The sequence below is a fragment of the Malaclemys terrapin genome, chromosome 8 (assembly GCF_027887155.1).
Source record: "Malaclemys terrapin pileata isolate rMalTer1 chromosome 8, rMalTer1.hap1, whole genome shotgun sequence".
Lineage (NCBI taxonomy): Eukaryota > Metazoa > Chordata > Testudines > Emydidae > Malaclemys > Malaclemys terrapin.
The window spans coordinates 80,948,301-80,973,948 of NC_071512.1; the positions used below are offsets into that span (position 1 = coordinate 80,948,301).

General features: G+C 41.8%; 1 protein-coding gene across 3 annotated transcripts in view; it reads left to right on the top strand.

Moving 5' to 3' along the window:
- COL24A1 (collagen type XXIV alpha 1 chain) overlaps positions 1 to 25,648 on the top strand; it is a 234,046-nt gene that overhangs the window by 160,257 nt on the left and 48,141 nt on the right. For all 3 annotated transcript variants that reach the window (XM_054036762.1, XM_054036763.1, XM_054036765.1), the window contains exons 29-40: positions 4,028 to 4,081; positions 4,482 to 4,526; positions 4,647 to 4,691; positions 6,365 to 6,418; positions 10,418 to 10,471; positions 12,708 to 12,761; positions 12,971 to 13,024; positions 16,614 to 16,667; positions 17,340 to 17,447; positions 22,494 to 22,547; positions 23,169 to 23,276; positions 24,996 to 25,049. In XM_054036762.1, coding sequence (XP_053892737.1) covers positions 4,028 to 4,081; positions 4,482 to 4,526; positions 4,647 to 4,691; positions 6,365 to 6,418; positions 10,418 to 10,471; positions 12,708 to 12,761; positions 12,971 to 13,024; positions 16,614 to 16,667; positions 17,340 to 17,447; positions 22,494 to 22,547; positions 23,169 to 23,276; positions 24,996 to 25,049 — 738 coding nt within the window. The remainder of the gene's footprint in view (positions 1 to 4,027; positions 4,082 to 4,481; positions 4,527 to 4,646; positions 4,692 to 6,364; positions 6,419 to 10,417; positions 10,472 to 12,707; positions 12,762 to 12,970; positions 13,025 to 16,613; positions 16,668 to 17,339; positions 17,448 to 22,493; positions 22,548 to 23,168; positions 23,277 to 24,995; positions 25,050 to 25,648) is intronic.

The following is a 25,648-nucleotide window of genomic DNA, read 5'->3' on the forward strand; positions in this document are numbered from 1 at the left end:
ACACATTGGGGAGAGGAATAAATAAATAAATTAATGGAGATATCCTATCTCCTAAAACTGGAAGGAACCTTGAAAGGTCATTGAGTCCAGCCCCCTGCCTTCACTAGCAGGACCAAGTACTGATTTTGCCCCAGATCCCTAGGTGGCCCCCTCAAGGATTGAACTCACAACCCTAGGTTTAGCAGGCCAATGCTCAAACCACTGAGCTATCCCACCCCCCATTATGAATATTGTGTAAGTAGATACATGGGTTTTGTAATAACACTTAGGAATGTACATGACTTTTAGTTGAGAGTTCTCTATAACAAGTACCATTTATTTGAATAGCTGTAAGAATGTGCTTGGTGCTATGCAAAACCAAAGGTGAAGAAGAGCTTACAATGTGAAAAATAGACACTCAGGATGATGCATTGGGAATCCCAGAGTTGGGATTAATTTAGCTTTTGTTTTTGTAGTTCCTTCATTAAAATGATAAATTATCTTCTTATGGGCATCCTAGGAGTTTTTGGTGGGATTATTTTTCTTCTCCTGTAGAAATGTATGGAACATTTTGTTGTGGGGTGTACAGGCTGTTAGGAATCAAAGAATGTTAGACTAGAACTCAGACAGTGATAGAGAAAGTAGAGGCAATAATCAGACATTCTGCTGAGTCTAATTAGATGAAGTTGTTTTTCTTTCTTCTAAATTACACTGAATAATAATGTAATAATCAGGATTAAAAAGTTGTATAATCTCACATGGAGTCCAATCATGTACTCTTATGTAGGCCAAGCTCCCTTTTAAAATCAGGGAATCTTTGGGTCTGATCCAAAACTTATTGAAATCAGTGGGAGCCTCTCCATTGTCTTCAGTCTGCTTTGGATCAGGCCTTTTTTCGGCAAGGAAATGTGTACTTTTGTTCACCCTTTTACTCCCATTTTCCTTTGAAACTTACTTCCACATTCTCTGTTCCTTCGCTCTTCATAACAGTTTAGAAAACATACATTATTCCCAGTGGATTTGTGTTTTTAAGTAGGAAAATTTTAGAGATTAGATTTTCCTAGTTGATGAAAAACCATATATTTCAGACAATGCTTCCTTTTGTTGTTCATTTCTGTGAGCCAGGGCTGGCGCAACCCATTAGGTGACCTAGGCAGTCGCCTAGGGTACTAACATTTGGGGGGCGGTGACCACAGTGGCCGGCGGTCGTCATCAGTATTTCGGGCGCGGGACCTTCCGCCGCCTCTGTCAGGGGCGGCATTTTGGGGGCGGGACCTTCTGCCGCCTACGGTGGCAAAAAAGCTGGTGGCGCTCCTGCTGTGAACTGTGTGGCTTTGGAAAGAAGGTAGGAGAAGAAGTGAGCATGTTCTTTCTGGCACAGAGGTATTTCTGTTGTTGTTGTTCTACTTGCAGTGTGCAAAATGAGGGCCACTCCTGGGATGCCTGATTTCAGTGAAAGATGGGGGTCTTCAATGCCTGCAGCAACAAGCCTCAAAATAACTACCGGTCTGTCTAGGTTTTTATCACCATGGTATCTAATCGCCTTCCATGATAAGTACATACTACAGCTGGTTTTGCGCCCAGCCCTGCAATATTTAATGAGCTTCGTCAGTGACTTCAGCGGAAGCAAAGTTGGTCCCAGAATCAGAGTTCAAGTTACATACAACCTACTGAGTGATTTGTTTGGTGCATTACACATCATTCTATGCTCAGTTGTTTATTAGATATGGGCAGGATAGGTAGTTGGAATGATACAAGAACTGCTCCCGAAACCTGTGCCAAAAACTAGTGGGGTTTCGAAAACTTTAGCCAACTTACCTTTCTCACTGATTTTCATTTTCCTGCCAGAAATGGTAGTGCAGGAATATCCCTTTTCTCATAAGGTGTGCAGTTTAGGAGCCCCATCCTGCATGATTCTGAACATATTCAATTCCCGAGTCACTGATCACCTGTCACTCTCTCAAGTGTCAGAGAGATGGATGCACCGCACCTGTCAAGATCTAGCCCAGTGGTTCTCAAACTTTTGTACTGGTGACCCCTTTCACATAGCAAGTCGCTGAGTGTGACCCCTCTTATAAATTAAAACACCTTTTTATATATTTAACACCATTATAAATGCTGGAAGCAAAGCGGGGTTTGGGGTGGAGGCTGACAGCTCATGACCCCCCCAGGACCTCACAACCTCCTGATCTAGCCCTTGATTTATATTATTAAATCCAAGTCTGATCAAACAGAATTCTGTGATGCAAGAGGAACGTATGTGAGTCAGACATGTTTTAGAGAGAAAGTGAGCCAGGCAAAACCAGCTAAACATAGTGCTCTTCTGAGAACAGCCAGGTCCCAGGTAGCCAAGGAGAGGGTCTTCCAACTGTTCTCCCCTAAGCAAATACAAGTGTGAAGACTGAGAACAACACTTAGACATTGCTTGCAGCTGCGGCATGTTGTTCGCAGTCTTGAGTCTTACACAACATGCTTTCATCTGAGTTCTTGTAATTACCAACTAGAGAAATACTGTGTATAATATCGCTCTCATGACTATGTAGAAATCCTGCATGACCGTCTAGATGGAACAATGTAGCATGCGATCTGAAGAACAGCTGGCCAACGATGTAGGAAACTTTAAACTATGTAGAAGTGTTACTCAGCCATGTTCTATGCACTTGAAACTACAAACCATTTTCTTCTGTACACCTCAGTTCACTTTGCTGTATGATATTGCAGATCTTATTTTGCTTTTAAGAAAACTGTATCCACGTTGTTAAATAAAACATCCTGAAATAATACTGTTCTGACCATATCTGAAGAGCATAATTCATCAAGTCCTTAAATGCTGATAGAAGAACAGGAGTACTTGTGGCACCTTAGAGACTAACAAATTTATTAGAGCATAAGCTTTCGTGGACTACAGCCCACTTCTTCGGATGCATAAGTGCATAAGTGGGCTGTAGTCCACGAAAGCTTATGCTCTAATAAATTTGTTAGTCTCTAAGGTACCACAAGTACTCCTGTTCTTCTTTTTGCGGATACAGACTAACACGGCTGTTACTCTGAAACCTGTTTAAATGCTGATGAAGATCTGGTGTCATGATTTACTTGTTCTATATCTGTATTAAGTTGTCTTAAATTTATTGTCAATATCCAAATGGTTCTAATGTTTAGAATCATAAAAACATCCTCCGTTGTCAGTATGAATGAGATATCCCCTACCATTTTGGTCATTAGCTACTTTTGGTTGCTTTGATTTAGATGCCTACTTATGGACTCAGATGCCTAATTTTAAACAAACACTTCTGAATATTTTGACTTTAAACATTTGCTAATATATAATAATAATAGTACTTAGGTCTTATACAGCACTTTTCATCTATACATCTCAAAGTGCTTTACAAGGGAGGTAAATATCATTATTCCCATTTTACAGATATGAATTGTAATGCAATATACAGTGTAATACTGTAAGTTATACTTTGTTCATATGTTGGTATTACAAAATCTCAGTTTTCAAGAGACTTTAGTTAATCTAGCAATATGTAAGCCCCTGCTGAAAAATAGTTTACCGTTTCTATTTGGCTTTATATTGGTTTAACATCAGAAGAACTGTACTATCTAAATTTTAAAGGCCAGATGTTCAGTCCCAGACCAATTTTTGCACATTCAGCTGATAACATGACCAAATGTGAACATCCAAATAATCAGTTATACTTGCAAATGCAGGTTTTGTCTGCACATGCAAATTGGGAGCATAGAAATAGAGTTTGCCTTCAAGCAGGTTAAACATCTTGTTTAAATATTAAACAGTGAAGACATTCTTTTTAGACTCATATTACAGCAAGCTGGAAACTGATTTTATAATAGTTGATGCTTTATTTCATATTTAACAAAATAAAAAGTGCTTTTCATCATGTGGAATTTCAGAGCTCCATGCTAAGAGAATGGGTAGTTTTCCATTCAATTGTAAAGCTGATGTGGTATCTTTCTGTTAAATCTCTAGAGTAGTTACTGACAGTAGTTTATAATTAAAACCAAAAATCACTTGTTTAATTTTCAGGGGCCAAGGGGTCTAGATGGTCCTCCAGGAGAACAAGGGACACAAGGTATTAAGGTAATTATTTATTTGTTTTGTTCAATACTGCAGAGGATGCTTATACAGCACACAGCCTTGACTGATGGAAAAGAAAAGAGGGTGGGGGGGGAGTAAAGGGCACTATGAAATAGTTTTGAGTTTGCTATTAATCCAGTTAGGGACTCACAATTTTCTGTTTCATTGAGGTTCTTATTTTTATGTATATAGTAGACATGTGGATCTGAATTCTGGTCTCATTCACACTGGAGTTAATCCATAGTAGATGCATCAATTTAAGTGAAGTTACTCTACATTTATACTGGTGTAAATGATGGCACAATTTGGCCCATGGTAATTTTCTTTTTCCACATGTGTAGTTTTCTGTGTGGCAAATCTAGTAAATTCGTACTGAACTCATTCATCATTTGTTATTTGTCAGGGAGAAAGAGGTGATCCAGGGAAAAAAGGTGTTCATGGACTTATTGTAAGTATCAGAGATGTTCTGGGCATTAGGCACTAATACCTACACTAGGAATTTTTGCCTGACATTGATTTGGAATTTATCTGACATCAGCATTCTCTTTTAATAATTTTATTTGACCAGGGCAAGGCTGGAAACCCTGGAGAAAGGGGTGATTCAGGAGTGCCAGTAAGTACTGAAAACTTATAGCCCTGCTACAAAAAACAAAACAAAACCTTGCTTCACACTCAAATGCAAGGGAAATTATTTTCTTTATACCAGTCATTGAGGTCTGAGAATAATGGTTTGCATTTACTTTGTATAGAACCTTTCATCTGAGGATCTTAAGGCATATAAGTAACATCAATTTACAAAGCATCAGAATTCCTCTGTGGCATTATATCTGAGTTTTACAGATGGGTAAACTAAGGCACAGATGGTAGAGTGACATGCTCAAGGTCAAACAGTGGCAGATACGGGAATGAAACCCAGTAATCCTGTCTATTATTAGAAATGTAATCTTTCAGGTGAGACACTGTCTATAGGATGTAATTTAAAAGAACATTGCAGCAGAAGAAATCACAATTGCGTAATTGTGGGAGACAGCTAGAAGTTGCCATGCACATTGGAGTAGTTTTATTGCCATTTTTAGAGGAGACAGCTGCTATGGTATAGAAGAAATGTTACTATTATACCTTTTACCGTAGAGTTATGTGATCATTGCAGGGATAAAATGTATATATCATAAACATAACTGGACTCTATGTTAGGACATCTTTCCTTTGAACTGTATACCAAGAACAAAGCTCAACCTCCTGTGAAAATCACACATTTTCCTATAGTAATATGTTTAACAGACCAGTCACACTATAGTGGCTTTTCAAGAGTGGGGAGCTAATAGAAAAGAAGTAAGGAAAACAAAGGCAAGAGAATAATACCAATCATATTACCAATGCAATGCTGTACTTAAGACTAATAATGTTGGTTGCCATTTTAATCAGGGCCACTTCATAGCTTTGCCTGTTCGTCTAGAGAATTTGGAAGTTTGCTGCCCCCTGTCAGTTGTTCCACAGAGTAATATGTGTACCACCTCACACCATTCACTTGGAAGGAGTATGAAACCACATTGGTTGCTGACAAGTAGAGAAGTCATATAGAAAACACACTGAAGAAATGGCATCCCTCAATAAGAGAAGGAAAATAATGGCAAGGAAGATACCTTGCCCCACCTCTCTTCAGTCGCTGAGCAACTCTCTATTTAAATCCAAAGTGATCTGTGACAGACAAAAAATAATGTATAGTTGAGAGCTCTGTGTTTCATTTCTTCACAGACTCTGGGGTTTATACCAAAGGAACAAATAGAGCAAAACACCTTTAGGTTGAAGAAAGATTGTCTGTAGGAACAAGTAACGTTATTGCAGAGTGTTAAAGGTTGCCATTGTGCTTCTATATCTCCTCTTCATGGATGGAAATGGGGTTCTGTGAAACAGTTGAGCAGAACTTGCCTGTGTTGCTATGGTGTAAAGCCTGAGACTTGTCCAATTAATCCCACATATACTGTTTGAGGGACAAAGAGTCCCTTAACACTGTTGTTAGGTCACGTGTGAACCGCAGGAGTCTGTTAAGATTTTAAATGACAAATCAGCAAACCAGCCACCCCTAAGTAAATGAAGCACAAGCAGGCGTCAGCTCACTCACGAATCACAAGAGCTGACGTAATAACACAGATCACATTGGAGAAGGCTAAGCACATTTCTAGAGCGATGATTTGAGGGAGTTGCTGGGTGTACAGAAGTGGGAAGGAAGTGGCTTTTTACAGAATTTGAAACAGATCTTTTTCCTATTCGTTTTGTTTCTCTTAGGGCTTGCCCGGACCTCCTGGAAACACGGGTGACAGAGGCCCTGTGGGAGAGCCAGTAAGTTGATCACCATACTTTCCTGATAAGGCTTTTTGTATATTGTACTTAATTCCCTGATAACTCGACTTCCACTCTATCAAGGTTTGGAACTCTCACTACTTTTGGAAACTGCGCCAAAACTACTTTGGAACAGATTCTGCAGCCCTTTCTTTGGGTAGCTCAACATGAGTAACAGTGGCAGAATCTGCTCCATTATATTATGTGGCTTCACACTGCTTAGAGACAGACATACTATATGACGTAGTATGTAAATAGAACTTTAAATGTAGACATTGATGGTTTCCTTGTTATTTTCAGCCAAGTTTTATGCTAGTTATTCTGGAACCGCATATACTTGGCAGGTTACTGCTATAACAAAAAAGAGTCTGTTTTAATAAACCTCAGGCATTCTTTTCCTGAATGGTTTGCTGTTCTTATTTTTATTATTACAAAGCCCCACACACTTTTATGTGGCTAATACTATAACAAAAGACCATATAGAGAGTCAGTAACTATATACAATGGGCTGGAAGGTATAAACACGGCAAGAATGCTGTTATATCAACAACTCTAAAGCCAAGTCGCAAGTTTATAACTATAATGTAGTAGTGTGTGTTTTCGTGGTGGGACTCGCTATAAGGCTGCCATTTTATTTAGCAAAACATAATAACTTGTCAAATGACTTTTTATATTTTATTTTTGTTGCCTATGAAAAAATTACTTCTTGTAGAAAATGGCATAGAAGTACATTCTTGATATAATCTTAAGATTTACAGTGTACTGTATTCTTTTAAGTGCTGAACTGATGCCTATAAATCCATAGAATGACATGGATTCCTTCAGGTGGTCATTACATAATTATTTGAGCGAAAACAGTGGAAAAGTCTGACAGCCTAAGATAAATTATTTAAGTAAATTTCCTTTGATACATTTTAATCTGCATATTCTAACTCACTTCCTGCTAGAAGTAGATAGCTAGCTTATAAAAACAAATATATTTCACTTTATAGAAAATCTCCACTAAGCGTTGTATATTCTAATGTTTATTATTATTAGTTTGGATCCCCTTCATTGTGTGTCTTTCATCTAATCTAATCTAGTCTAACTCGCCTACCAGCCTAGGCAGTTTATACTTTGCTCCAATCTGTGGTATTTGAGAGCCTTACAAATTCTAAATCATAGTATGTGTGTTCATCCTCCCACTACACTGTCAGCAGGAGCCTGATTTTCATGTTTATATATGGGCCAGCAAGCACACTGATGTAATCTAAAGACACCTACTCTGCTTTAGTCAATCTACATTTCTACTCTGCTGATCATTGTAGCATCTATGAGTGAAATGCAGCAAGTAAGAAAAGTCTCCATTGTGTCCAGGAGCTAACTATTTGCATGTTATGTCAGACATTTAAGTGGATTTGGTTGGGAAATTGTGTGTATAGTTTCAAAGAGGGCTAAGTAAATGACACAGGATATTGCAAAATAAAATGTTTTTTCTGAGGATTTATCCAAGCAGTTTGCCATCTTCCTCAGTCAGTTGGTTGGTGCGTGTAAGGTAGATTCAGAGTCCTTGTCACTGGCTTCTCTGCAAAAAGCAAGGAAATATTTTTAGAGAAAAATCCTTAAACTGTTAAGTTTATTTAGCAATTTAATTTAGTTTGATGTAAAGTAAATGATTCATTTCACCAATGTGTCAGACATCTGTTAGTACAGTAATTGGTTACAAACTGTCTTTTGATTAGAATTGAAAGCGGTCTCAGCATTATTCAAAATGTTCCTGGATTTGTTTGGCTTCTGGTGTTCCACAGGAGTCATGGGGGAGAGGTATATTGCCAAGCCAGAAGTCTGAGCTCCGTGGGAATAGTGTGGAGATATTTGGCTCCTAAATCAGACTCAAGCTTTATGACAGTAAAGCTGAGGAAGACTACAGAGGTGCTGCAAGCCAAAACCAAAGCAATCCTGGTTCAGCCTGGATAGATCCCTAATGGTGTATTCATTGCAGTTCTTAGTTGTTGATTGTACTTAAATGACGTCGCTGAGCAATGTAGGGATACCCCGTTGAAATCTTCCCAGCAATATCTAATTAGCTCCAGTGCCGGAAAAGAGGAAGAGGCTGCTTTAATTAATATTAGCAAGTCAACAGGAACAAGAAGACCACATGCACAATCCATGTCCTGAGAAGGTGTACAGGGAAATTAGCTGCTTGGAAGGCTTATATTGCACATATAGATGTAGCACCAAAAATCTTGTTTACTTTAGCATTGAAGAGGTTTCTTTAAAACACAGACGGGTCCAGACCACAGTGTTCAGGTCTGGATCTGATTCAAATGTCCCCAGAGATCGGGGATGGCTACATCCAGGGTTTTGGTTTGTCCTGTTATAGAGCGGGGGCCAAGAGGTGGAGTTCTTAGCTGTCTAGAACCTAACTGACAGGTTTCAGAGTAGCAGCCGCGTTAGTCTGTATCTGAAAAAGAACAGGAGTACTTGTGGCACCTTAGAGACTAACAAATTTATTAGAGCATAAGCTTTCGTGGGCTACAGCCCACTTCTTCGGATGCATATAGAGTGGAACATATATTGAGGAGATATATATACACACATACAGAGAGCATGAACAGGTGGGAGTTGTCTTACCAACTCTGAGAGGCCAATTAAGTAAGAGAAAAAAACTTTTGAAGTGATAATCAAGCTAGCCCAGTACAGACAGTTTGATAAGAAGTGGGAGAATACTTACAAGGGGAGATAGATTCAATGTTTGTAATGGCTCAGCCATTCCCAGTCCTTATTCAATCCTGAGTTGATTATGTCTAGTTTGCATATCAATTCCAGCTCAGCAGTCTCTCCTTGGAGTCTGTTTTTGAAGTTTTTCTGTTGTAAGATGGCCACCCGCAGGTCTGTCATTGAATGGCCAGACAGGTTAAAGTGTTCTCCCACTGGTTTTTGAGTATTATTATTCCTGATGTCAGATTTGTGTCCATTAATTCTTTTGCAAATTAGATACAATCAACTCAGGATTGAATGAGGACTGGGAATGGCTGAGCCATTACAAACATTGAATCTATCTCCCCTTGTAAGTATTCTCTCACTTCTTATCAAACTGTCTGTACTGGGCTATCTTGATTATCACTTCAAAAGTTTTTTTCTCTTACTTAATTGGCCTCTCAGAGTTGGTAAGACAACTCCCACCTGTTCATGCTCTCTGTATGTGTGTATATATATCTCCTCAATATATGTTCCACTCTATATGCATCCAAAGAAGTGGGCTGTAGCCCACAAAATCTTATGCTCTAATAAATTTGTTAGTCTCTAAGGTGCCACAAGTACTCCTGTTCTTTTTGTAGAAGCTAACTCTAATTGAAAGTTAGGGACACAAATCTCACTGTTACAGAATATGGATAACCGGACTTGTACACATAGATCACGCACACTGCTTTAGAAATGCATCCCTTAGATGTTACAGTGTCTTTACTTACAGTATATTGGCTTACAAGAACACTGCTTCATAGCATAGTTACTTACTGAAACTGCCAAAAAGGCTCCAGTCTGCAGTCCCTTACACCTCAATGACTGTCCTGTGTAAACATTGTTAAATCCATAAAATGAAACATACAGTAGTTGTTTTCAGTTAATTCCATAGCAGACTGTAGGCATTTCTGCAAAACAAACCAGACGAAGTATTAAATAAGTCTTAATTAAACAAAGTCTCCATTAATCAAGAGAAGAATATAGTTTAGATTAGAATTTACTTCTGGTTCAAGAGAAGAGACCAGTGCTGTCCTTCTATGTCAAGAGAGGCAATGAAGTCTTCACTGCTGGTAACAGTGTGCCCTTACAAGGACTAACATCAGTCACAGAATTTGGAAGGAAACACAATGATGAAGCAAAATAAGATATACTTGATTATGCCAGCTGGCAGTTAAACATAATACATTCATATAGTGTATTATATTATACAGTTAATATTATGTATTGCCTAAATATAACTGAATTATATATACAGAAGATTTTGTTTAATGCTAGGGCCCAAGAGGACAAAAAGGTGATGCTGGCCCTGCAGGAGAAATGGGTTTTGAGGTGAGTTTTTTATGCTTTGTCTTTATTTATTTATAATAAATTCCAACAGAAACTTAAGCCACAGAATGTACCTTAATAACGTATTCAAAAACTATATTTAGTTACCTACAGTGAACTTGAATATCATGTGTAATTAAGGGATTCTCCCTTGCTTATGGCTGTTGCAAACAATAATTTGAAAGAAAAAAAGGATGTAATGATGCCAGTGGCTTCTGCAAACCTGATCTCAGGGGGTATCTTCATCTGGAAGGACAATGGTACATTTATTGAGTGCAGCACTTTTCCAGAAGCAACACCATTCCCTTTGCAGTTAGTTAGTTTACACCTATCCAGGGCTGGAGGTTTGCAACTAGAATCTTAAGGGCTGAAAGGGACTCCAAGAAGTCATTTAGTCCATCCCCCCCATGCTGAGGCAGGACCAGGTACATCTAGATCATCCCTGACAGATGTTCGTCTAACCTGTTCTTTAAAACCTCCAATAACAGGGATGCCACATCCTCCCTTGGTAACCTGTTCCAAGTGCTTAAGTATCCTTATACACCTCCACCCCGATATAACGCAACCCAATATAACACGAATTCGGATATAACGCGGTAAAGCAGTGCTCCGGGGGGGGGGGGGGCAGGGCTGCGCACTCCGGGGGATCAAAGCAAGTTCGATATAACGCGGTTTCACCTATAACACGCTAAGATTTTTTGGCTCCCGAGGACAGCGTTATATCGACGTAGAGGTATAGTTAGAAAGCTTTTCAGAATATCTAAACTAAATCTCCCTCACTGCAGATTAAGCCCATTACTTCTTCTCCAACCTCCAGTGAACATGGAGAACAACTGAACAGCATCCTCATTATAACAGCCGTTAATATATTTGAAGACCGTTATCAAGGCCCCCTTAGTCATCTTTTCTCAATTCTAAATATGCAGAGTTTTTTTCACTTTCCCTCACAGATCAGGTTTTCTAAACCTTTTTTGTTGCTCTCCTCTAGCCTCTCTCACATTGTCCATGTCATAAAATATGGCGCCCAAAACTGATCATAGCACTCCAGCTGAGGCCTCACCAGTGCTGAGTACAGTGGAACTGTTACTTTCTGTGTCTTACACATCATACTCCTGTTAATACGCCCCAGAAAGATAACGACTTTTTTGCAACTGTCACATTATTGGCTCATAATCAATTTGTGATTCAGTACTGTTGCCTAGCCAGTTATTCCCCATTTTGTATTTGTGCATTTGATTTTTCTTTTCTAAGTGTAGTACTTTGCACTTGTCTTTATTGAATTTCCTCTTTTAGATTTCAGACCAACTTTCCAATTTATCAAGGTCATTTTGAATTCTAATTCTGCCCTCCAAAGAGCTTGTAATCCCTCTCAGCTGGCTGTCCCCACAAGTTTTATCAGTATACTCTCCACTCCATTCTCTAAGTCATTAGTGAAAATTAGTGAATAGTAGTGCACCCAGGACAGGCCACTGCGAGACCCCACAAAATACAGCATCCCAGTTTCACAGCAAACCACGGATAACTACTCTGTAAGTCATTATGTCCCTTGCCAGTGATGGATGAAAAAGCAGCTGCATGCAGTTCTCTACTTTTGCTTGTGGTCCTGTTTGGGGGGGTTGGTTTTGGTTTTATTAATATCTCTTTGAAAGAAACATGAGAGGAGCTATTAATCACATTTGCAATGGAGTAGCTGAGGCGTGAGCTCATTCACAAATAATTACATTTGGCTCATTCAAAAGAAATGCTCTTTGCCAAACACCCATGACCATGCCCTTCTGATCTATTTTGTGTTATTATTATTTGTATTACTATTAAAATTTAAACTCTGAAAGAAACAAGCAGGTGCCAATAACTCTGTAGGTTGTGGACCTACACATAGATCCTTCTAAGCATGCATTTGGCTAGTGGTTTAAAAACTGCTGGAATTGTAAGTCGGGGTCTGGGAACAAGGTTGCAAAATGCAGAGTTGTGCTTATCCTACATGTGTTTCATTATGAAAGATACGGGATTAATGATTCTGTTGAGTCTGTGGTGTATTCCTGAACCTCTACCACACTGCATTCTCCCTTAATACTGCATATCTCAGGCTAGGCCAAAGAACACAACTTGCTTTTGTTTTTCAGTCATGTAGCTGTCCTTGTGCATCACAGTTTTTGTGTTTGGATCTTTACTGTTTTATCTGATAGCTATGAAACCATTCTTGGTGATAATGTGTAACAGTAGCTTCTGTACCATATAGGGACCTCCTGGCCCTGAGGGAGAGCCTGGCCTGCAAGGAGAACCAGGTGCAAAGGTAGATGGTGGGATTGTTTTCATCTATGTTGCATAAATTCTTCGCTGAATTAAGTAAAAGGAAATCAAGTCTCTGTTGATTTAGCTTATCAGGCAATTAAGCAATAATAAAGAAAATGTCAAAGAATACTCAACATCATCAGTAATTCTCATTAGAGACAATTTGTTCCCAGCAGTTCAATAGTTTAATTTTCATATTGCATATTCCAGGGAGACATCGGACCTGCTGGCAGTGCTGGAGAAACAGGAGAACAAGGTTTAAGGGTGGGTGAAAAATATTATTTTATTTCCAAAAAGGACAGTGTTTTGAATTTCAGAAATGTCAAGTCTAATTACCTCTCTGTGAGAGAAATTGAATAAAATGTCTTTTATCCGTTTAAAAATAATATTGGCAACACTGTAACAGGTTAATTAAAAAAAGCATAAATTATAATACTAAAATATGTGAGAGTGGGTTTAATTTGTGGAAATAACAATAAGGTTAAGTACATGATTTTCTCTAAGCATTTTAATTAAAATGAGTAAAGATTGGATTTTTTAAAATATATCCATGTAGTATCTGGTGTCACTGAGAGTGAGGTGGTCTAAGCAAAGGATTGGGAGACAGGAACTCCTGAGTTCTAAGCCTAGCTCTGATATTGACACACTTGCCAAGTCACTTAACCTGTCTGCGCCTCAGCTTCCCCATCAGCTTGAGCTTACCAACTTTTGAGGGGTGTTGAATGTTTGTAAAAATTCTTTGACTATGATAATCATAGTACTAGAAGGGACCTTGAGAGGTCATCTAGTCCAGTCCCCTGCACTCATGGCAGGACTAAGTATTATCTAGACCATCCCTGACAGGTGTTTGTCCAACCTGCTCTTAAAAATCTCCAATGATGGAGATTCCACAACCTCTCTAGGCAATTTGTTCCAGTGCTTAACCACCTTGACAGTTAGGAAGTTTTTCCTAATGTCCAACCTAAACCGCCCTTGCTGCAATTTAAGCCCATTGCTTCTTGTCCTATCCACAGAGATTAAGAAAAACAATTTTTCTCTCTCCTCCTTGTAACAACCTTTTATGTACTTGAAAACTGTTATGTCCCCCCCTCAGTCTTCTCTTTTCCAGACTAAACAACCCCAATTTTTTCAGTCTTCCCTCAGAGGTCATGTTTTCTAGACCTTTCATCATTTTTGTCGCTCTTCTCTGGATTCTCTCCAATTTGTCCACATCCTTCCTGAAATGTGGCATCCAGAACTGGACACAATACTCCAGTTGAGGCCTAATCAGCGCAGAGTACAGTAGAAGAATGACTTCTCATGTCTTGCTTACAACACTCCTGCTAATACATCCCAGAAGGATATTCGCTTTTTTTGCAACAGTGTTACACTGTTGACTCATTTAGCTTGTGATCCACTATGACCCCCAGATCCCTTTCCACAGTACTCCTTCCTAGGCAGTCATTTCCCATTTTGTATGTGTGCAACTGATTGTTCCTTCCTAAGTGGAATACTTTGCATTTGCCCTTATTGAATTTCATCCTGTTTACTTCAGACCATTTCTCCAGTTTGTCCAGATCATTTTGAATTTTAATCCTATCCTCCAAAGCACTTGCAACCCCTCCCAGCTTGGTATCATCTGAAAACTATACCTGTACTCACTATGCCATTATCTAAATCATTGATGAAGATATTGAACAGAACCGGATCCAGAACTGATCCGTGCTGGATCCCACTCGTTATGCCCTTCCAGCATGACTGAGAAACACTGATAACTACTCTTTGGGAACGGTTTTCCAACCGCTTTTGCATCCACCTTATAGTAGTTCCATCTAGGTTGCATTTCCCTAGTTTGTTTATGAGAAGGTCATGCGAGACAGTATTAAAAGCTTTATTAAAGTGAAGATATACCACATCTACCACTCCTCCCCTATCCACAAGGCTTGTTACCCTGTCAAAGAAAGTTATCGGGTTGGTTTGAAATTATTTTCTCTAGAAAGTTTTGACAAGAATAAAGCAAGACCCTTTCTAACTTCAGCTTTAGAATGTAAGTGTACATTCCATCAATTCCTCAACACCCACTTTTCTTCCTTTAGAGAATCCTAATTGAAGTAGGTTCCAAGATTCTGCTAATCCTTGGAGAAAAATAAACTCAGCATTAAAAAGTCAACACTTATCACACCACTGTATTACAGATACCACAAAGTTATTTCCTATGGTGCAGTACACCTGCAATTTGCTGTGAAAGCAAAGTTATGAGTGCTCAGTTTCTCTCAGGATCAGACCCTAATAAAGACAAATATTGCAGAACCTAAAATACCTTGGTGTTGTAACTGTTGGTAAATGATGATTTTTTCATGGACAGTGCTGATCTTGAGTGATATATATGAGCCATTAATGGGGACCTACCAAATTCATGGTCCATTTCGGTTAATTTCATGGTCATAAGATTTTAAAAATCATAAATTTCATAATTTCAAATATTTGAATCTGAAATTTCAGAGTGTTGTAACTGTAGGAGTCCTGACCTAGACCTTACTGCATTTCATATTTACAGGCCTCTGAGTTTTATTCCCTAAGGCAGGGGTCCCCAACGCGGTGCCCATGGGTGCCATGGCGCCCGCCGGGGCATCTAAGTGCACCCGCGTACTCACCAGCGGACGAGCATCCGCTGAAATGCCGCTGAGAACCAGCGTCATCCAGAGGCATCGCCGCTGAAATGCCGCCTCTGGATGACGCTGCTTGTCAGCGGCATTTCGGGGGATGCTTGTCCGCCGCCATGGTCCTCCGTGACTCATCGTCTGATGCCCACCAGACGAAAAAGGTTGGGGACCACTGCCCTAAGGTAATGAACAACTGAATTAGTTGTTACCACTCAAGAAAGAGATCTTGGAGTCATTGTGGCTAGTTCTCTGAAAACATCTGCTGAATGGGCAGTGGCAGTCAAAAAAGCACAATATTAGGAACCATTAGGGAAAGGAATAGACAATAAGACAGAAAATATTATAAACCCACTATATAAATCCATGGTACACCTACACCTGGAATATTGCATGCAGTTCTGGTTGCCCCATCTCAAAAAAACTATTAGAATTTGAAAAAGTACAGAGAAGGGTAACAAAAATTATTAGAAATACGGAACAGCTTCCATACAAGGAGATAGAGAACAGGATTGGGACTGCGCAGCTTAGAAAGTAGAAGACTAAGGGGGATATGATAGGTCTATAAAATCATGAATGGGATGGAGAAAGTGAATAAAGAAGTGTTATTTACCCCGTTATATAACACAAGAACTAGGGATCAAGCAATTAAATTAATAGGCAGTGGGTTTAAAACAGACATAAAGGAAGTTCTTCACACAACACACAGTCAACCTGGGGAACTACTTGCCAGGGGATGTTGTGAAGATCAAAAGTATAACTGGGTTCAAAAAAGAATTAAATAATTTCGTGGAGCATAAGTCCATCAATGGCTAATAGCCAAGAAGGTCAGGGACGTCACCCCATGCTCTGGATGTCCCTAAACTTCTGACTGCAAGAAGCTGAGACCGGATGATAGGGTGGATCACTTAGTTATTGCCCTGCTCTGTTCATTCCTTCTGAAGCATCTGGTACCTGCCACTGTCAGAACACAGGATACTGGGATAGATGGACCGTTGGTCTGACCCATTATGGCCATTCTTACGTTCTAATGAAGACAAAAAAAAAAATCCCAGCAACAAAAAATCTGTCTACAAAAATCTGATTTCAGTTCAAAAATGCATGTAATGGTAAACAGCACAAGTTCTTCACAGGCAACTCTGTCCCAACAAAGAGAGCTCCTTCAGATATTTGGGAAGTGGCAGTAACTTTGTTTTATTTCTTCTCAAAATTAGGGTGAACCAGGATCTCCAGGAGAAGATGGTGCACAAGGGAAAGATGGCTCAAAGGTAGTCTTCATTTTTCATAATAGGTGTGAAATATTTCTGGTTTTACTTACCTAGTTAAGAACCTACCTACCTAAGTCCAGTTTTTCTTATCTGTATTTCACAAGCCCAATGATGCACTTAATGTAAAATAACTAAGGATTGTAAAAGCTATCGCCTTACTATTTATGGACCCTATGGACCAGCCCAGTAAGAAATCTGGGAAAGGGCACTCAGGGGGGCACAATGCTTCCTGCCACAACCCTAGTGCTTGGAGGAGCACAGTGACTGTGACCCTTAAGAGGGTGCAACATGTGATTCTTTACATAGCCAACCAAAAGTGGGCAAGTGCTAAGCCACTCGCAGTCCTTGCTTTCAAAGGAGTACAAGGACCGAGACTATAGTAGGCCCCTGTGCAAGGGACACGAAGGAAGGAAGATTTTGCGAGGCTTCCAAAAAATTGTGCAGTTGCATAGGACTCAGGCAAAAATCTGGCATTATGAGGGCAATTTGAACTGGATAAAAATCATTTCACCCTAACTGGGGGCCTGATCCAAAAACCTTTTGGAAGTCAGTGGAAAGACCCCATTGGCTTTAGATCAGGGCCAAAAATAAGCAGAGAATTCTTGTGTAACATGGTTCAGTATAACAGTTTAATTCTTTTCAGGCTTGATTTATTCTTCTGCTGTATTTTAGGGGATCCCTGGAGACCAAGGGCTTCCAGGAGAGGATGGTGAAAAAGGAGAAACCGGAATTCCAGGAATTACAGGCCCCACTGGTGAACCTGGCATAATGGGTATTCCAGTAAGTATAAATTTCAACCAAGCTGAGTATTACTTCTTGCAAAAAGAAATATCTCCTTGGAATGAGCTCGCCACCTCCATATAACTTTCCGGGGCTTGATCATGGATAAGAAGAGAACCATGTTGGCCATTTTTTAAATGTGGAACCTTTTGGCAGATTTTTGACTCCTCACTGTCACTCCCTTATGCCTGGAACAATCACCAGGATCCTGTGCAACATATACCAGTAATTTAAAGTCTCCTACTTCAAACCCCTCCTGACAAGTTACATACATAGCAGCAAATGTTATGTCATGACCTTTCATGCTGTACACATTGTCCTCCTCCTCCCCCTACCTGTGTCCTTATTGTCATCCTTTGATTGTCTAATGTTTTATTGTCTGTTATTGTAAGCTTCTTGTGGTAGAAAGCTGCCATTTTTTGGTCTATAAAGCACCTAGTGCTGAATAAATAAAAACAATCTGCAACTTTTATAAATGCCAAGGCTTCAGGCTTTAAAGTGTAACCAGGTTTTAGCTACAAATCCTTTTATAACAATGAATTATAAGCCTTAACACTTTTAAAAAAAAAGTTCTGCAAAAGAATTTAGTGCTTGTAAAGAGTGACAGCCTGTAGGGTGAAAGGTGTGCTCTCAATCTACAAAACAGTTTCCCCATAGACACCAGCAATTGTCCCCTGTGCTGCCTCAGCTATGTGCCTCAACCCTATCTTTGAAAGACCACCTGAAGGAATGACAAGTCAGTTCAGCCACCATCCCCAATCAACACTTAGCTTTTCTGCTGAGAATATCAATAGTGCCACTTGGTACCAATCATCACATGGGCACCTGCATTCACTAGGAACCAGAGTGAAAGCAATAACTTATTCTAGAGAAACCACTGAACAGCTATCAGATGAAAAGAACTTTTAGACTGTGCCGAACAACTGGCCTAGAAGTGGAAAACTCATCAGATGAGCTCTGCTGAGCTGAATTTCTGTTAAAGAGCTTTCCCCAGATTCTGCTTAACTGAGGGAAGGGAGGCAATTTCAAAGTCACTCTACAAAAAGTACCCTTTTTAGAGTCTAGACACAGACAGTGTGAATGGACAAGGGACTTAAATATTCTTATTCACAGTGCCCCACATAGATTAGAGAGAAGGCCTCAGCCATCCTCTCCCTACTGTTATGTTCCCCTTCCTCAAAGGGAGAGAGCACAAATAACACCTTGAGTCCATCTGATCAAATGAAAGCTACAGCTTATTCTGGGACTTGCTCGTATACATCATTAGTTACTGATGTCCAAAATCATTTATCAATATCACCACTTTGAAGACAGTGGAAATTTGCTTTGGTTTAGGGTTACCATTCGTCCGGATTTACCCGGACATGTCCTCCTTTTTGTGCTAAAAATAGCGTCCGGGGGGAATTTGTAAAGCACTCACAATGTCCGGGATTTCCCCCCTCCCCCGGAGCGGCTGGGAGGGCTGCAGGAAAGTCCCGGGCTGGACTCCGGAGCAGCTGGAGAGGAGCTCCGCCCTGCATTCTGAGCAAGTGTCTCAGCACAAAGTGCAGCCCTCCCCTTTTGCAACTGGGAGCGGTTTCTGCCATGCAGCGTAGCAAAACGGGAGCGAGAGCACTTTGTGCTGATACAAGGGCAGCTCTCCCCTGCAACCCGGTCCGGGCCAGGGACCGGGTTTTGTTGTGCAGGGCCAGGGACCGGGTTTTGTTGTGCTGGGGAGCTTAGCCACGTGTCCGGCTCGCACAGAGCCCAACACCCTGTTCTGAGCAGCAGGGTAAGGGGGGGCAGGAGAAGGGGCAGGGAGGTTCTGGAGGGGGCAGTCAAGAAACGGGGGGGGGGGCTTTTTGGGGAGAGTGGAGAAAGTTTTGGGCAGTCAGGGTACAGGTAGGGGGTAGGGTCCTGGTGGGCAGTTGGGGGGGGGTCTTAGGAGGGGGCAGTTAGGGGACAAGGAACAGGGAGTCTTAGGTAGGGGGTGGGGTTCTGGAGGGAAGTTAGGAGCAGGGGTCCCAGGAGGGGGCAGTCAGGGGACAAGGAGCGGGGGGGTAGGGGGCTGGGAGTTCTGGGGGGGAGCTGTCAGGGGGCAGGAGTGGGGAGAGGGATCGGAGCAGTCAGGGGACAGGGAGCAGAGGGGTTTAGATGGGTTGGGAGTTCTGGGGGGGGCTGTCAGGGGGCAGGAGTGCGGAGAGGGATCGGAGCAGTCAGGGGACAGGGAGCAGAGGGGTTTAGATGGGTTGGGAGTTCTGGGGGGGAGCTGTCAGGGGGCAGGAGTGGGGAGAGGGATCGGAGCAGTCGGGACAGGGAGCAGAGGGGTTTAGATGGGTTGGGAGTTCTGGGGGGGGCTGTCAGGGGGTGGGGAGTGGTTGGATGGGGCGTGGGAGTCCCAGGGGTCTGTCTGGGGGTGGGGGTGTGGATAAAGGTTGGGGCAGTCAGGGGACAAGAGGCAGGGAGGCTTAGATAGTCCTGGGGGGCAGTTAGGGGCAGGGGTCCCAGGAGGGGGTAGTCAGGGGACAAGGAACGGGGGGAGGGTTGGGAGGTCAGGGGGGGCGGGAAGTGGGAGGGGCAGGGGCGGGGCTAGGGCGGGGCTTCTCCTGTCCTCTTTTTTGCTCGCTGAAATATGGTAACCCTACTTTGGTTTAGTATATTGAGGTATCTCTGAACTGACTTCACTGATCTTTCTGTAAACTCACAGTTGGCTTCCCACAGTTGAAGATGAGTAATCAGTTGATCATGGTTGAAATTGGGATCATACACCTGAGGCATGTCTTGAACCTGCAGCTGAGGTAGTTCTGAGAGTTTCAAGATTCTGGATAATTTTGTAGTCTTTCTGTTCAAATCTGGATTGAATACTGGACATTGTAACATTCCTTTGCTGAATTTGGGTAGCTGGGTTCACCTTTCCCTATTTGCATTTTCTTGAGAGCTTTTCTCTTCATGGAAGCTCAGGCATTCCAACTGTCTTCAGTTTTAAACTCTTCTGGAGGACCTCTGCAACATACTGCTTATTCTTGGCTCCTTAAAGAAACAGTCTCACAAACTGAGAAAGGAGCATATTCTATTTTTTACCCCACGATCAAGTCCCCTGAGATATGCAGTCCCAGAGAGTCAAATGCTTTAAGTTTTTATGTAATGCATTAGGGGAAACACTGAAATCACTAATTGAACAAGTTTTTTATATTTTTCAAGGATAAAAAGTATAGGGCTAAACTGAGCCCTTGGCATGGTCAGGGATGTTGGAGGCATGCAGAGAGGCAGCACAGCAGGTAGAGTCCCCAGAGAGAATTAAAGCTGATTGTCATGACCGGGACGTGGGCAGTCTGACCTAGTGGTCAAAGCAGGAGTCAGGCCAGATCAGCCACACAGAGGTCAGAATCCAAGACAGCCCAGAAGGCAAACCAAGAGTTGAATGTCAGGAAGCAGGCAGAGTCAGGTTACCAGGAGACCCCAGAAACTGGAGACATATTTGAGAGCAGAACCAGAGATCGATAACCAGAGTCAAGCTGCAGGAGCAGGAAGCACAAGGCAAAGTCCAGATCAAGGTGGATGCCAGATGCATGGACACTTCTTTTCCTGTGCTGGGTTTAAATAGGGGCTGTGGACCAATCAGGGCCCCAAGTGTTCTACCAATCAGCTCTGGGGACTGGGTCCTCTGTCTGAGTTCAGCTCCGATTCTGATAACAATTAGCTCGTCCCTTGGTGGCAAGTTGGAACCTGCTAGCTCCACAGAGCCCTGTGGGCCAGGGTTCATGGTCCCTGACATTGACTCAGCTGATTCTCATGGTTTTAGTTTCCTCTTTATTGATTTTAAGCCCTACTAACTTGGCATAAATCTGGAGATCAGCAGTACCATGCTGGCTATTTTCTTCTCCTTGCTACAAACATCGGAAGAACTCAGAACACTTTGAATGCTTTCTGTTTGCACTACTTGATATACTGAAATGGTCAAAAAACAACCCAGCTTTAGCACCTCTTCATTTTATAAAATTAAATTTTTATACAGCAAATCTCATCATCAAAGTCTTATTGTGCATCACAAAACAAGGCTAATCGGGTGGTTAGCTGTTTGTTAGCTGAAGCTTTTTCAGGCTTCTGCTCCTTCACACGTTTCAAAGGCCATTATAGTAAATTGCTTTCCTTCTTCCTTAAAGGTCTCAAAGGTTGAGAATGTTTGGACCCTGCGTTTTGGTTTGGCCTCATTATGAGCATATGGACAAGCTCCAAAGTTCATCTCTAGACCAGGAAATGAATTTCCTCAAAATTCAGTGATGTTTTAACCAATAGTTTTGCTCTGGGGCCATGTCTAAACATAGAGGAGGATTAGAAAGTAGGAGATGGGTTTAACCTGCATTGATCCTGAATTCACCAAAATGTCTCTCTCCCCTCCAGAAAAAGAAACCCTACACTTCTTCTCTCCCCCTTGAAAGTCAGGATCAATTGTTGAGCACTCTGGCTCATTTGGAATCATAAGACTCCTAGTAACAGCCTGGCATCCCCTTGCCACCCTCTTGGTTTGGTCATATTGTGCTGTAACTTGAATAGCAGGGGCAGCATGAACCTGATATTCATCTCCTGCTTGGTGGGCCCTGCACCTGGATTATTGGGTGGCTGGCAGCAATGAACTGTGCACCATGTTGCCTGCTGCTTACTGGTTTAGGCCTCCGACCTGCGGTGAGCCCTGTTTGGGCCTTACTGCTCTCATTAGGGCTCCCTCTACAGACGGAACCTTGGGATCCACAGTCAGTTTTCCACTGTCTGCATATCATACTTCACTAGATGCAGTGGTTTGGCTTGAAGACAAAATTACTTCTATTCCCACATGAATATTTTCTGTTTGGCTGGTTTTGGTGCCTTTTCACTCATTTGATAAAAGTGACCTGATGCTTACTTCATTCTAATAACCCATGCTAACTTAAGGCCAAGGTTAATAACAATTTGCCACCTACATCTCTAATTTTCAAAGGCCTCACAGAGATTATCCAATCTGGAGTGCAATTTAAACATGTTCTCAGAGCCCTCTCAATATCTGTTTCTCCCTCCATGATAAATACACAGGGACCTGAAGGAACACCAGGAAATCCAGGTCAAAGGGGTCGTCCAGGAAGAAAGGTAATGTCTTTTTCAGCTTTCCTATTTTCCTTTCTGTATGAGCCTTGAATTTCTATTACAAAATAATTCCTCTTAATCACTTGGTGTTGATGGATCCAGAGCCCCAGAAGATACCATAAGTTTTTGTGCCACTTGTATCATTAGGCTCATGCGATGAGCCAGGAAACTCTAGGCGTAAGAGGAATCAAGTCCCCATATACTTCATCTCACACTTTGCCCTGAAGTTGGGCAAATAATTTTCTATCACTAGCACAGCAATGGAGCCTGTAGTAGGTAGGTATGGTCCCAAAACAGAACATCAGATCCAAGTTCCGTACAGCTCAGGTGAAGTTTGCATCAAAATGTGGCTCTGGATTTTGCAGGTTGAGCCCATCACTAGTAGTAGCATAAAACATTCAGTTTGGCTAATATAGAAATAAATTAATAACAAACCATCATGCTTGTTAGTGAAATACTCCTCACTGCATGTCCTAGATTCTCAGATTTAAAAACTACAGTTAAAAGCAAATTGTGTGTTTAAAAATAATACCCTTACTAAATGATACTCTTTTGCTAAGGTATAAACTGATATTTAATAGTAATGTAAATGTCTTAATTCTTTCCATGAAATAACACCAACAGGGGGGAAAGGGGCAGCTAGGACCTCCAGGAGAGATTGGAGCCACAGGTGATGCTGGCCAACCTGGAAAATTTGGTCCTAAAGGCGCAAGAGGAACTAGAGGTCCATTGGTTAGTACAATATATTTTTTATGGAGTCATGTATTTACAGTTTAGGGGCATGGAGTCTCATAGAGGGGAAGAGACAAGTCTTGCTTGTAGTGAATTTAAAAGGTAATTTTTATTGAGGCTGCTGGACACAGATAGACCCTACATTTCTCTCTGTCTTGTTCCTAGAATAGCTAATACAATCTACACTGTCTATTGTCTATTGTCATCACACAAGGTTACCCTGAATCTTGGCCTAGACTAAGTAGTTCAGGAATCATCTGCTGAATATAATAAAGAAGGATGTTTATAACTGACCACCTTAAAACATTTTTAGTCCAAAGATGATATAAGATGTATACAAACAGTGGGGGAATGTTTTTTATCTTTGAACACAGTTTATTTTCAGATACTCCAAAAATATAGTCTGTTCCTTTTAAGTGGGATTTTCTGACACAAACACCCATGTGTCTGTGATCAAAATCATATTCTAAAGTCATATTTTTAAATTCGCCACCTATTCTAAAATAGGTGTCTTTCCATTATCTTCAATGGGCTTTGGATAAGGCCCTGTTTGTACTAGGGTTGCCAGATGTCCTGTTTTCGACCAGAATACCTGGTCGAAAAGGGACCCTGGAAGTCAGTACTGCTAACTGGGCTGTTAAAAATCCCGGATGCGGCGCAGCAGGGCTAAGGCAGACTCTCTGTCTGCCCTGGGTCTGCATGGCTCCCCAGAAGCAGCAACATGTCCCTGCGGCCCCTAGGCAGAGGCGCAGCCAGGGGGGCTCCGCACACTGCCCCCACCCCGAGTGCCAGCTCTGCAGCTCCCATTGGCCAGGAACCGTGGCCAATGGGAGCTGCGGGAGCGGCGCCTGCAGATGGGGCAGCATGCAGAGCTGGAGCGGGGACATGCCGCTGCTTCCAGGGAGCCATATGAGGTAAGCACCACCTGGAGCCCACACCCCAAATCCCTGCCCCAGCCCTAAGCCCCCTCCCACACCCAAACTCCTTCCTGGAACCTGAACCCCCTCCCGCATCCCAACCCCCTGCTCCAGCTTGAAATCCCTTCCCGCACTACAATCGCTCGTCCCCAGCCCAGAGCCCCCTCCTGCACCCCAAACCTCTCATCCCTGGCCCCAGCCCAGAGCCCGCACCCCTCCCATACCCCAACCCTGTGCCTCAACCCAGAGCCCCTTCCTGCACCCTGAACCCCTCATTTTTGGCCCCACCTAAGAGCCCACACCCCCTCCTATACCCCAACCCCTTGCCTCAGCCCGGAGCCCTCCACACACTCCAAACCCCTCGGCCCCAGCCCAGAGCCCCCTCCTGCATCCCGAGCCCCTTATCCCTGGCCCTAGCCCCCAGTCCGTAGCCTCCTCCTGCACCCCAACCCCCTGCCCCAGCCCGGAGCCCCCTCTCACACCCTCAACCCTTCATGGCCCCACCCCAAAGCCCGTACCCTCAGTCCTGTGAAAATGAGTGAGTGAGTGAAGGTGTGGGAGAGTGAGCAATGGGGGGGTGGGGGAAGGAGTGATGAAGGGGCAGGGCAAGGGGCGGAGCAAGGATGTTCAGTTTTGTGCAATTAGAAAGTTGGCAATCCTGGTTTTGTACAGATTTCTTGTATTCCCTCTAATGGTCAGTAATGATATTCATGCCTGCATACACATCCTCTGTACAAAGAAGAAACCATTACTCAAGTGCCAAGCAATTAGTTTCTTTATCACTTATTATTCTGTTTAACAGGGACATTTAGGAATAATGGGACCTGAAGGAGAGCCAGGAATTCCAGGTTACATGGTGAGCTTATTACCAAATTAATGTATATGTGTGTGTGTATATATATGTCAGTATTTATATCTGAGATATAATTTTGTGATTACAATATATTTTGAACAATCTCTCATAATTGGAGGTTGGTTATACAAAGAATGTGTAAATATCCAACTAGGTGACTGACACACCAGATATTTTTACATGAAAACTAATTTTTAATGAATAAATTTAATCTTGATGGATGGATTGATAAATAATAAAGTTTCACTGGCAATTATTTCTTATGCACATGAGGCCCAATCATGAAATCCTTGATTTCGACCACTGCACTCAATAGGATTGTCCCATAGGTAAGGACTACTTATGTAGGATGATGATTGCAGAAGAGAGCTCCTAAAAACTTAGCCATTGCCTGCTGATTGGACAGGCATTTCCCCTTTCAATAAGAGAACCCGTAGTATTTAGATTTAACAAAACTAGAAGAAGGACATTTATGTTCTGTGGCCTCTCTCAAAAAATAATCATTTTCTTCCAAACTGATATAGTAGAAGCAAAGTGTAGGTGGATTCCTGCTGTCACCTAATGGAATAATCATCAAATCTTTGTCTTCAAATATTAATTGC